Source organism: Sciurus carolinensis, chromosome 2 (genome assembly GCF_902686445.1).
Source record: "Sciurus carolinensis chromosome 2, mSciCar1.2, whole genome shotgun sequence".
Classification (NCBI taxonomy): Eukaryota; Metazoa; Chordata; class Mammalia; order Rodentia; family Sciuridae; genus Sciurus; species Sciurus carolinensis.
Genome location: NC_062214.1, coordinates 95,127,580 through 95,140,834, shown reverse-complemented (window position 1 = coordinate 95,140,834; position 13,255 = coordinate 95,127,580). Strand labels below are relative to the sequence as shown.

Here is a 13,255-nt window from a genome sequence, read left to right as displayed (position 1 = left end):
CAAAACTGAACACAGAGATCTTAGCTTTGACTCACAGCAGCCTAGGGAAACCAGGCAAGGAGTAGGTAAATGTATTCAATTTCTTTTAAAATGGCAGTAAGAAAAATGTTGGTATTGTTGACAAGATCTGACTGGAAAGGGCTGGGAAATTTGAAGGCAACAAACTGTTTTAAATACAATTAATACTGTAATGCCAGGTGTATTACACAGAAGAACTAAAGCATTCAGAAAATTTCAGCTTACTTGTTTCCTTGATGTTGCTTTAGTCTGAATGTCCCATCTGACGAATACCCTGCCACAGGAAGTATTAGATGCACTGATTTGGTCCCAGAACAGTGCATTCACCAGAAGCCTTGGGGAGAGGTGCTGGTGTAGAAATGCTGCCAAGGGGCCCACAGGACACTTACGGGAATTCTTGGGCAGCCCGGGTCCGATGCTGACCTGCAGCACTTTGTTGCTGGGCTTGAGGATGGCCAGGTCACCGAAGCCTTGGTGGAATTGCACTTGCCGGGAGCCTCCTGCACTCCAGGGACCCCAGTTCTCCTTCTTCAACTTCAATTCAAGACTGTAACAAGCATGTTTGTTGGGATTAACAAATCGGAATTAACCAGTGAGAAAATGATACTCATAGACCCAGCATGGAGTTCTGTTGTTGAGAAAGCACACTATAAAAATGCAGTAAGACCAGACAACCTAAACCAAGTGAGGGATGGGCACTGTACCCAGGATGTAGCACAATTCTGGGTCACTGAACCAGAAGTAGACCTGGCACCTGTGAGAAACCAATTGGTAAGGGAAATACCCTATAAATATGACAATGTCATGCTGTCAAATGGTTTCAGGAGCTACTGCTTAGGGGACAGGAAGAAGGTGACAATTTCTCAGCCACACCTGCTGTGCTGTATCATTTGTTTCTAGCTGTTTCCCTGGGTCTGCATTCATGCAGGACTGAGAGATAGATACAGTTGAAGGTTCCATAGCATAGAATGTGGTTACTATTTCATTAAATTCTATTCTTCCACCATTATTTCCTACCCAGACAGGGAAAAAGACAAACACTAGCAACCAAAATCTAAACACCCCAGCCACTTTAAAAAAAATTTTTTTCCCATGCTTCTTATATATCTACATCATACAATACACATTGGATTTCTTTCTCATGTTTTAAGAAAGTACAATAATTTCAAGTAGCTGCCTACTCTGTTTCCCCATCATGGCATTAAGACTTTGTAATTCATAACATCCTTACTCTTGTGAGTAGGAAGAACTGGAGGATATTTCCATGTTATAGATGGGGAAGTTTAAGAAGAAAAGCTAAGTAACACTCACTCACACGTGAGATTAGAAGCTCAAAAGTATGCCAGTATCTGGTCCATAAGACCACGTTCCCAAAACAAATGAAGAGGAGCCAGGACACAAGACATTGGCCATCCACAGTCCCCAAGTTCCTAAATACCCACCAGTAGGTTTTATTATCATTAATTGGGGAAATTTAAGCCCTTAACCCAATCACTTTTGTCTGCTTCCAGAGTGACTCTAGTGTTTGCTCTACTGAATAAAAAAATGCTCTTTCATCGATGCCACTTAAAAATCTGCCATTCCCTGCCTCATTTGGGTGATCTTTGTCTAAATGACAAATTATACCATTGTATAAAGTCACTATTTCACAGAAGTACAAAAGTGACCTTTGCCAAGTCTGTGATAACCATCCAGGCTATCTTTAGCAGGCTGTAAGATTCTACTGGGAAATGGAGGCACCCACGGCAGGACTTGCTAAAGCTATAGGAACCCGACCCCATGCTCCAGCCCGTAAGCCTCCCTTCCCCTCAGCCTGGCCCCTGGGAGTGGGACCAAGGCCCTCTCAGTTTTACTCAGAAGTTTGGACCCCAACTTACGTATTGCTGAATTTCAGAGGTAGTTGTTTCTGGGTTTTTTCCTCATAACGCTTTGCTAAGAGACTTAAGAATTCAGTTTTGAAGACAGATTCAAGAAGACTATCATACTCTTGCTCATGGAGAATAAAAATGTCATCTTGCATGGTACTGTGAAGAGATTGGACAAACCTAATGAAAGCTGTACTTTTATTTACTCCATCATCATCATTACTGGGAACTGTGGAGGGAAACAAGGGCCTTGTTTATCCTAAGCACATGTTTTACTACTAAATCACACCTATGGCCCATTATTATTTTTTGTTCATTTTTTTTTTTTTTAATTCTGTAAGATAGTGCTAGGTTATTTTTTTGGGGAAGGGGTAGTACTGGGGATTGAATCCAGGGCCTCACGTGTGCTTGGCCGGTACTCTACCACTGAGATATGTCTCTCTGGTCTACTCTTTCATAATCTTCAAACCAAAACATGCAACAATGAACATGTAAGTTGATGAAATCTGTGTTCAAAGGAAGTTTATAGTCCATTAAGATACCTAATCAAAATACCTCTTCCACATGATTTTAAAATTAAGAATTTAAGGATAATTTAACCCCTATTTTAAACATCCATTTTTAAATTCAACTTCTATGATTTGAAGATCATAAAAACCAGAAAGTTATGAATAGAATGTGACTGAAAATGAATTTACGATATAGTTCAGTTATTGTCATAAATCGAAACCTGAAGGATCATAAGCTTGGTTATCTATCAAAAGGGAAGTCAGCACACTGGGCTTCATATGCACTTACTAAGAACCTTCTGGCAAACACTGTTTTGCTTAAACTACATGCCAGGTACTACTAGCATATACAGACACATTTAAGCACAGAGATAGATAAGACGGGGGTACAAACAACAAGCAGGTACAGAGCATCAGCTTAAGCTGATGAAGTTGGTTGGACAAGGAAAGAACACACCACTGAAAAAGTTGCAAGTCTGGACAGGGAAGGACCAGGAGGACACTTATGGCAGGAGTTTCAGGGAGAGTGAAGTGCCAGGCTGAGGCAAATTCAGTGCTGGCTGGACTTTGTGGAAATCAACAAACCACAGTGAGAATCTATTACCTAGCTATTGGCTAGCACCCCAAAGGCTGCATAATATGCAAATTTATAAATACAAATAACAACTGTCAAATAACTAAGATGGCTTTTCATTAGGGATCACTTTTCAAGGTATTAAAAACAAATCAGGTGAACCATCTTCAATAAATTGATCACGGTAACATTTTAGTCCTCCTAAGTGCAGAAAGTGTCAAATGATGGTTCTTTTAATGACCAGAGGCAAGTTGTCCCACAAAGGGTCTGTGCTGTTCCTGAAGCTCCTGGTACCACTGCCCCAGTAGGGTTACTGTGGTTGTGAAACAAGTGTATCATATGGAGTTCTGGAGCACAGAGAATCTTTGAGACCAGGGATTCTCTTTCCATGTAGCACTATACCTCCTGTGTTTCCTCTGCTGTGCCCCATGAACACAATGAGGTAGGGGTGGGATATCCTTAGGCCCTCAGGTCTTCCTTGGGCAGAGAGAGCCTTGGGGAACTTTCCAGGGCTTGTCAGGAACCTTCTTCCTCTGGGTTGAGCATGCAACTAGGGATTATAGCTGATGAAGGCAGTAGCTATCACCATAGCCTCTGCCATGATCTGAATGTTCCCTGTGCCTCCCAATTCATATGTTGAAATCTAACGGTCAGTGTAAAGTATGAAAAGGTGAGGCCTTTAGGAGGTAGTGACTTTAAAAAAGAGGCACAAGGGAGCAGCCTGTCTCTCCCACCCTTCCACCTTTTAAAGATGCAGTAAAAGGTACCAGCTACGAAGCAGAAATCAAGTCTTCACCAGACAACAAATTTTCTTTCACCTTGACTTGGACTTGCAGCCTCCAAAACTGTAAGGGATAAATTTGTTCTTTATGTGTTACCTAGTTCCAGATATTTTGTTATAATAGCAGGAATGGACTAAGCCTCTCAGGCTTCTTATAGGAATGGGATTTGGTAATTGATAAGAGAAAAAAAGGGCTACAGCACAACTATAGCACCCAGGGATGTAAGGGAACACAAACCACAGGGAGGGAACAGAGTGAAGTAGAAGCCCAACACCAGCAACAAGGGAAAGGAGCTTGGCCCATAAGCAGCCTGTTTAAGAGAATGCCAAAGAGTTCTTGGCTGTGAGGTCAAAATACTTTTGGAGCATTTTTGGATGAATAATGATTACTTGGGTGGAGCACTGGCCATTGTTATTACCTTGAGAATTCATTTTCAAACATCCCTAAATTACATCCATGCTTCTTGCCCACTCTTGTGACAGCCAAGGCACAGCGCTTACTGTTGCAATGAAAACAGTGAATCAGTTTTAAACAACATAGTGTTTTTGTTTCTGTCCTTCAACAGCATGTGGAAGCAAATCAAAGCCACTGTGACCAGCTCTACGTTGCTTGGGAGACAAGTACATATTCCCTTCTTTTAAAGGTATGATCAGGAAGTTGTCTACGTCACTTCTAGTCACACCCCCTGGACAGAACTATGTCATGTGGATCTATACCTAGCCTCAAGGGAAGCTTGGGAAAACTTTGGGTAGGCTGCTGGTTGTTAATGGAGAGAAAAAGAGAGAGAGAGAGAGAGAGAGAGAGAGAGAGAGAGAGAGAGAGAGAGAGAGAGAGAGAGAGAGGGGGTATGTGAATGGGTATGGTGGAAGAGCTCACTATTTACACCTACCTCTTTTATTCACAGATATTCCCAAAACTAGGAATTAGAATCTTTCCCACAAAGTGGGAGTAATGTGCTTCAGAACTACTGCTACAAAACTACTACCATCCTCCTGTTTCTGGTTAGATAAACTCTGGAATTGTCTTTATCACTTCAATTACAACTCAAAAGACAAGTAAAAGCTGGCCCAAAGAGCTCTCTCTAGTCATCTGGAATTAATGAAATAAAATCCAAGTATCCTAGCTCAGGTATAGTAAGACTGTTGCATTAGATAGCAAACCCATTGCATGGAAAAGAGCAAAACGAAAAAGCACTGTCTTTTGGCCTGTGAGGTGAGGAATAAACTCCCTCTTGCTTTCACTGCGTGACTCAAAGTACTCTGACACATCTGGACATGTCTGATTTCCTGTGGTACTTTGAGCAAGATGGTGATTGTTCAACAGGGTAAAAGAGGACAAGACAAGTAACCTTGAGAGGTTTAATGTGTTCAGACATATAAGGAGTTTCATTGCAATATCGACAAACAGCAAGCAGACCAAGACTTCAAGGTCAATAAGCATGAGTCTGGAAAAGAAATGTGTTTGGACACTTGGACTCCAACCATCAAATTCGAGAACCCCTCCCTTCAGTGACTGGGCTGAAGAGTTACTGAACCCATCTTCACCCAGGCCAGTTTCAACTCATTCCCCTCTATTCAGCCCATGCTCCTGGATCTGGAAATAAAGGTTTAAGGTTTATTTATTCTAAAAAATCAGACTTATCTTTGGACATCACCCCTGTCTTATTCATATGCACAAGCTACAATTCCTTACAGATGTTTGATGTTGTCTCTGTGTTGAAAAATTCCCTACTAGTCTCTGGTTTGCTTCTGCCTTGTTTTTTTATTCCCCATCGTTGTGGCTTATTGAATTGCTGACAACACAAGAAAATCTTTTAATCTCTTAACCATTACATATTCACAAAAGTGTTAGTTACAAAACAGTGAGTAAAGTCTTAAAGGAGTTTGTCTTGTTTTTTAAAGCTTAAAAGGCAATTTCCGAGGACAACCCTGTCTTTATTTAAGCCTTTAAGGTCTTCTTGATCATAAAGTAAATGTGCCTTTTGTAAACTGGAAGAAATATCGGCAAAAAGAAGAAGAAGAAGTAGCAGCAGCAGCTTGCTCAGAATTTTACTACTCAGAGAAGCCAGTTTCACCAAATTTAGATCCTTCTTAACTTGTCTGAGTAAGCCTGTATGTGCAACAGGCCTCAACACTTTGTGGCTGACTTGGAGAAGCATCACCTGACCACCTAGTAAAAGGCCCACTCCTCTCCTTTCTCCCCAGGAATATCTATGCTCTGTGGGGTACTTTGGTTTCTGTTTCTCTTTCCAGAACAGAAGGGACCTGCTTCAGGCTGTCCTGGGTCTCATCCACACCTCAGAAGGAATCCAAGGGCTCCACACAAGGTTTGTGTTCAGTCCGACATTGTTGACAACGTTCATGTTCCCAAAAGTACAGGCTGTAGCAAGTCAAGATTTCAGTAATGTTTAGGCTCAGCAGAACAGGTAGTGGCACGGGCTGTTCTTATTGCTAGAAAGTTGAGAGAATCTAGGCAATGGAGCATTCTAGGCAAGAACCTTGTGACCAGGAAGCTGGAGCCTATGCAAAGCACCCTCTTATAGGTGGCTTATCCAATTACATGTAAGTATTGGAAAATCTTTTGACCCAGACAGGTAGCCACAGAGCTTTTGGTCTCAGCCTCTGGTGGTCAGTTACTGGAATGATGAGGAATTATTAGAAGCCCTGGCAGTGAGAATCCCAAATATGAGATTCCATGGCACCAACCTCAATGCTACCATAGTAGAGTCAAGAACATGGGTCATTACACCTTGCAATCACTCTTCCAGCACACTGTTTTTCAAATAAGAGCAAGACCAGGTCAGTGCTTGGACAGATACCTTCCTGCTTATTTATTTCTGAAGCATTGGGGATTGAACCAAGGGCCTTGCATATGCTAGGCAAATATTCTACCACTGAGCTACATCCCCAGTCCTTTTTATTTTGAGACAGGCTCTCTTTAAGTTGCCCAGGCTGGCCTCCAACTTGTGATCCTTCTGCCTAAACCTCCTGTTATTGGAACCATGCCCAGTGCAAAACGTAGTTCTTGAAGGATCCTTCAAAATCTGATACTGGCCTTCTACCAGCAGAAACCTGAGCCTCAGAAATAGAATGTCTCAACTCAGAGCTGGTGAGCCACCTTCTAATATTCTTGCCCAGTATCCAATGAAGCATTACTGTTCTGGTCTAATTTTTATTTATATGAGAATTTTTCCTATTCAAAGTAACTTGGCATCCCTTTAAGCAACTTTAGTCTTCATCTTTCTTTAAGCTATTGGCCCTATTTCTGCCTGCTGTGATCCTATATTTTCCTTGCAAATGAAAACTTTAAAAAATGTCAGTGGATTTATTTTAAAAAAGTAGACTCTTTAACATTTAATGTCTACTATATATATATTTGGAAAATTCTATATAAGAAAGTAGAAGAGTAGAATAAACTGACATATGCCACCGTTTTTAGCAATTATTGATCCATATATGATTCTATTTATCTACATCTCCATTCTCTCAACAATTCCACATATAAACTAGGTTATTTAAAGCAAAGTACATACAATGTATTGTTTTTGTCCTCAAATATTTCAGTATGTATCATTAAAAGATAAAATCTTTTTATATAAAAGTAAGTACTATACTCTTACCACACCTTAAAAAATGAACAACAAATCCTTCATATCAAATATTCATTCCAGCTGGGCACATGCTGTAATCCCAGTGGCTCAGGAGGCTGAGGCAGGAGGATTTTGAGTTTAAAGCCAACCTCAGCAAAAGCAAGGTAATAAGCAACTTGGTGAGACCTTGTCTCTAAATAAAATACAAAATAGGGCTGGGGATGTGGCTCAGTGACCAAGTGCCCCTGAGTTCAATCCCTGGTACTCCACCAAAAAAAAAAAAAAAAAAAAATTTCATTCCAGCTCACATTTCCCAAAGTGCCTCTTGATTGTTTTTGAACAACTTGTTTGACTGAATAGGGGGTTGTGAACCCACTTTGCACTAACATTAATTATGTTTATAAGAGTTAGAGGTAGCTTAAAGATCAAGCTTGTGGGACACTTTGATAGTCTTACTGAAGGAGATCATAAGGGGATTATCAATCCAGCCAACAGTTAACTAGTGGGTCTCATACATTCTTGAAAACACATACAGATGTTGCAACTCTTTTCCTGAATTAACTAGACAACTGTTAAATTCTCTCGCAATGCCAGCACTGAAGTGTTTTGAGACACATCCGCACATACGCCCACACCTACACCCATACCCATGTTAGGTAGCCTAGTACCATAGTTGATTTCTACTTTAGGTTTCATTAGGCAAACACCACCTTCCATCTGGTTGCATTCCTCCACTGGTTTCTGATTATTGGCCTGATTCAATGAATGAAGGAAATGAGAGGCCAAAGTTAGTCTTGGTAAGTGTGAGACACAGTAACTGCAATTTGCAGACATTACAAGTTAAAAATCACTCGGGCTTTTTTTTTTTTTTTTTTTTTTTTTGTCTTAGAACCAGAAAAACTTTTAGGCTACCTAAGTACCTCATTTGATTCCATCCTCTACAAAGGAAAAGCCACATGGAAATGAATGGCCTTATAGACCATGAATACTAAAGAGGACCAAGAAAAATAAGCTGGTTGTATCATGAGACATTGTGTCTCTGGGGGCTGTGGGAGAAGGGAAAAAAAAAAAAATCAGAACAATCTATGAGAGCAAGTAATGTGTTTGATAAACCTGAAGGACTTGATCAAAGGATAGTGTTAATGTGCTTGAGAGAAATGTAGCTACATTAGAATTATTTCTTATCAGGGCCATCATGAGCATTCCTCCAGTGGTCTGATGAACTGAAGACAGACCTGGGCAATAACAATAGAAAGAACAATAATCACTTTCAGAATAACAGCTACATGTGGCATAGAGGTGTGATTCCCCTGGCTTTTAGCTATAGCTACTGTCAAGCATACACTGCACTGTTCAGTCAACCCAGCTCATTCAGGTACAGCAGGACACGTGCAATCTGGGGAGGCGGACAGGGAGGAAAGAAAATGAAGCAACAGCTTCCGGTTGGGTTCCTTGGAAACCCAAGGGCAGCCTCAGGGCCCGGCTAGTCAGGAAGGGTGTGGTCAGCAGTTTGCGACCCAGCCAGTGAACAGTAGGTTCAGGGAAACCCAGGCAGCATCCAGAGATTGTCCTTGAGACCCATGACACTGAGACCTACCTGAGGTGGGGCTGTAAGCAGGATAGTGGTGGTCTCATCTGCTCAGAATGTCATACTGAGTTCATATGCTTTAAATGCAAACTCGCTGCACTGCCTAGTCCCTTATCCAGCAACATTAGGAACAGATAGAATCGGACCACAGAGACAAGGCAAGAAAGGACAATGGAAACCTGCTTTAGAGGGTCACATTGGATTTCCAGCCTCGCAGACCAGATGACTGACCACTTCTGAAAGCCTGCCTTTTCCTGAGCACAGTAGGTTGGTCTTCTGGGTGCAGTGAGTTTAGAGAGGTGCCCTGATTCCAGTTACACACGTTCACAAGTGATCAGAACATCACTACTTTAATACACTTCTGCTGACGAAGGCAGTAGCTCAGCGTGGCCTATTCCTCCTCTCTTCTCACTCCTCGGGGATTGGCACCATTTCTTCTCATTAGAGGGAAGCCAGTCAAGGAGTTCAGGGCATGGGGGACATGGGGAGATCTTCTCACACACAGATGCCCCAATGCCACAACAAAGCTAGAGTGTCAGCAGGAAAAGGAAGGGCCCTAACTGAGGACTTGCAGGAGCAGCCACTGCTTCCAAATGCCAGTGAGCCTGCAGCCAATGAGAGCATGTGGGAAAGACTCTCAGGTTACTGGTTATGCAGAATAATCTATGGAAGGCCCAAAGAATCTTCTGCTCCAGGAAACCTCTGCTCTGCCTTTGATGGTACCTGGGTCAAGTTTTGAAAATGGGTGGGAGGGCTGGTGAACCACTGAACACTTGGGTCCACTTCAGTAAGAGCAACTGTCCTCTAATTTGTTCCATATACTAGGTTTATTTCTAAAATGCCACAGGAACACATGCTCTGAGTTTTCCTTGATTAGAGGAGCTAATCCGAAAGCCACTTTGTCTTGGTATCATATTCTTATCCTATCAGGAGTCCCTGAGACTAAAGTTCAGGTCTTCTTTGAATGGAAGGAAACTTCCATTTTCTTAATGATCTTGGCAACTGGGGAGCCAGCCCTGTTGGCCTTTCTCCTGCCTGCATTTGGAGCAGCAGACACAGATACTGAGGACAGAGAGGGCAGTCCTGTCTCTCCCCTTCCCCACTCACCTGAGGGACACTGATAAGATCCTCTCCATCTCGATTCTCCGCTTCAGGACTTCCTTCACAAGGCCTTTGTCTGGGCCCTGTTTGACCTTTTCTCGTCCGATTAAGTACATGCATTTTGGAGTGAGAAGCAGGTCTCGCTTTACTCCCTGTAAGGAAAGGAACTTTAAGGTGGTAGACAGATGTGATCCAAGTGACAACCGTTTACACAACAAGTCAGTTACCAGGATAGAGGGAAGCTGCCTTGGGCAGCAAATCTTCACTGTTACTGGGAGGGTCATTCCACTCACCACCTAACAGGCCCCTGAGAGGGAAGAGCCAGCATATATGAAAATGCGGGCCTCCGCACTGAGCGAGATCCGCCTCAAAAGAAAAATTATAAAGGGCTGGGGATGTAGCTCGGTGGTAGAGCATCTCTGAGTTCAACACCCGGTACAAAAACAACAACAAAATCTCTAGTGGACGCTGTGCTTTATCAGAACAGCAAAATCACAAGTTACTTTTATCTGTTGGCAACTCTCACAGGTGGTGACAGCATGTACCTTGAACCTCCTGTCATACTTGGTGACCGTGTCAGCAAAGTCAATCTTCTCCCTCTTGCCCACAAATTGCTGGAGTTCTGGGTGCTCCTCCATCCCAATGTAATCCCCAATGAAGTTCCGGTTAATACTGTTTCTTCTTCGCTCCTTCTTGTTCAACAATAGGTCTGAAGCTAGCATTCCCAAGAAGGTGGAGAAGAAAGAAGAATCAGTCAGTCAGAAAAAGGAGGAAGATATTTAAGAGTGTAAATATACGAAGAAATCATGAATGATGCAAGATATTTAGCACACAACATTCTATGCCAAATAAAGTGGAACTTGTAATTTCATTTAAGCTCAAATCTACTTGAGATTTGTTAAACAGAGGAAACAAAATGACTAAAATACCTTCTTCTCTCATTTGGACATATTTCTTCCGGGCCACGAATTTACGCCATGATTTCTGTATCACTCGAGCATACCCATCGTACTTTCTCTCTCTCATCTCTTCTAGAAGAAATAACTGTAAATGTAGAGAAAGCAAATGTGAGCCAATCCACAAAATCTGAGCATCATCCTTTGTTGATGTTGTTATTTCAGTGTAGTCAAGGAAATATATGAGAAGCAGCTTCTCAAACTTATAAGCAAATATGTAAAATGATCTCTATGGCAAGTTGTTTATGGTAATGATAAATTCTTTACCTACAGATTTTTTTTCTTTTAATAAAAGCAATGGGAAATGGCTGAATCTGAGTGTGTTATTATGGTCTCTGCCCTTCTTTGCTCAGAGTCTCTGTGACTTATTCCTCACCTTGATCCACAGAGGATAGTAGGTAGTTGGCAGAGGCTGCTGGCAGAGGCTGCTGTTGTTGTTGGGTGCTGTGTACAGCCTCAAAATAGAATTTTCTAGCTTCTGCCAGAGCAGACTTGTACTGCTGTGGGAAGATGGCTGCCCTACTTTCAGTTCCACAGAGGTCTAGACTTCCTGCCTCACAGGATTCTCCAAGGAGTCACTGGGGCAGAGGATAAGAACCTCAGTTACTAGAGCCCAACTCAGACGCTCTAGTTGGAACTTGGGTTCACTAAGAAGGGCTGGCATTGTTTAGGGCCTAAATCAGATTCTGGCAGGTCTGGAGAGTCTAGCTACTTAACAATACTGACTGTTGTGTTGCACTCAACCAGACTTCAGAATACAACAAATAAGTAGAGTGTGCTGAGTGTCCACTATGGTTAAGAATCATCCTAGACCCTTTATGTAGTTATTGTATTCAATACCTCAACAACTTTGTGAATCACGTATCTCCATTTGGCAGATAAGATTATGGAACCGAGATTGGGTAGGGCTGGAAAGCAAACCAAGGTCTTTCAGACTCTGCCATTCTCCTCCTTATCCAGACATACAAGTCTTACTTAGTAAACCTGCATTTGATCAATTTGTAAAATAGTGAGAAATTTTCTCATCTGCCTTGGAAGTGGTTTAGATGATTCTCTAGAAAAAAAATTTAAAAAGGACTGCTAGAAACCCAAAGTATAGATAATGAATAGTCATTGCAAAAGTGTTCCAGAAGTAAACAAGTTAAGTTGGTTTGAACAGCAGGGCTGAACTTGTTGTCTCTGTTTATCTGGGTCTATATTAGGAGCCCTAGTCCTGTCACTGAACTTCTTCTCAGAGCCCCAGCTGTGTAGAAATAACATCTCCAACTGCACATACCAAGGAAGGGGTTGCTTAACTCCACAGCCTTCAGTGCTACATGCCATAGGCCTGGGAGCACATTTCTAACCCAATATGGAATACATGGTTTACCAACTGGACAGAATATTTAAAATCTGAGCCCTGTGGTCGCCTGTAATATGTGTTGATTTTTTTAATCTGTTTTTTTGGGTTTCTGAGTCTTGTTTCCTTCTTATTTCCCAGAACTAACTATGAGTGTCAAAGAGAATATACTTGTGACTCAGAGAAAAAATTAGGCAGCAAATAATTTCCAACTCCTATAGAGATTAACTCGATTTTAAGTTTTGTTCCCAAAAGACTAGGGGATTTAGAAATCAGGCAAGTTTAAGATTAAAGAGAGAGAAAAGCCAAAACCATAGTCACATATAACAACAATAACAACAAAAACCACTTTGGTGTTGATATTTAATGTCATTTTTAGAGCTAAATAGGTTATTTTATGTGTTCAGCACATTTACTATGGAAGTTAAAGCAAAACCACAAAGCAGATTTTTTTTTCTATATAGTTTTTGGTAATAGGCGTGAACCCAGGAGTGCATAACCACTCAGCCACATCCCTAGCCCTTTTGATGTTTCTATTTTGTTTCAGGGTCTTACTAAGTTACTTAGGACCTTGCTAAGTTGCTGAGGCTGGCTTTGAACTTGTGATCCTCATGCACAAGGCAGACTTTTGTAAAAGCATTTGCAAGTCAAGGCTAGATGTGGATTGAGGAGGTTGGGGAAGGGGAGGGTGATGTATGTGTGTGTGTGTGTGTGTGTGTGTGTGTGTGTACTCACACGCATGCGTGAAAAGGTGGGGAAAGATAGTGCAGTGATGGCAGTGAAGCATCTCAGAGGAAGGCAAGGAATAGAAAAACCAAAAATAAATCTTGGTTTTAGATATGAATTCCCAAAGCTCAACTGAATCAGAATAAAAATATATGAAAAATATTGAGGTCGTTTTAATTATATATGAAAATTTAGCAAGTAGAAAAGT

The 13,255-nt window shown here is 41.6% G+C and overlaps 1 protein-coding gene across 1 annotated transcript in view; it reads right to left on the bottom strand.

The window, feature by feature from the left end:
• The window catches only part of Myo1e (myosin IE), a 188,536-nt gene that overhangs the window by 22,520 nt on the left and 152,761 nt on the right, over positions 1–13,255 (bottom strand). Inside the window, exons 20-24 of the mRNA XM_047538322.1 lie at positions 10,956–11,070; positions 10,572–10,741; positions 10,033–10,178; positions 1,896–2,042; positions 408–565 (exon numbers count right to left, since the gene is read on the bottom strand). Coding sequence (XP_047394278.1) covers positions 408–565; positions 1,896–2,042; positions 10,033–10,178; positions 10,572–10,741; positions 10,956–11,070 — 736 coding nt within the window. The remainder of the gene's footprint in view (positions 1–407; positions 566–1,895; positions 2,043–10,032; positions 10,179–10,571; positions 10,742–10,955; positions 11,071–13,255) is intronic.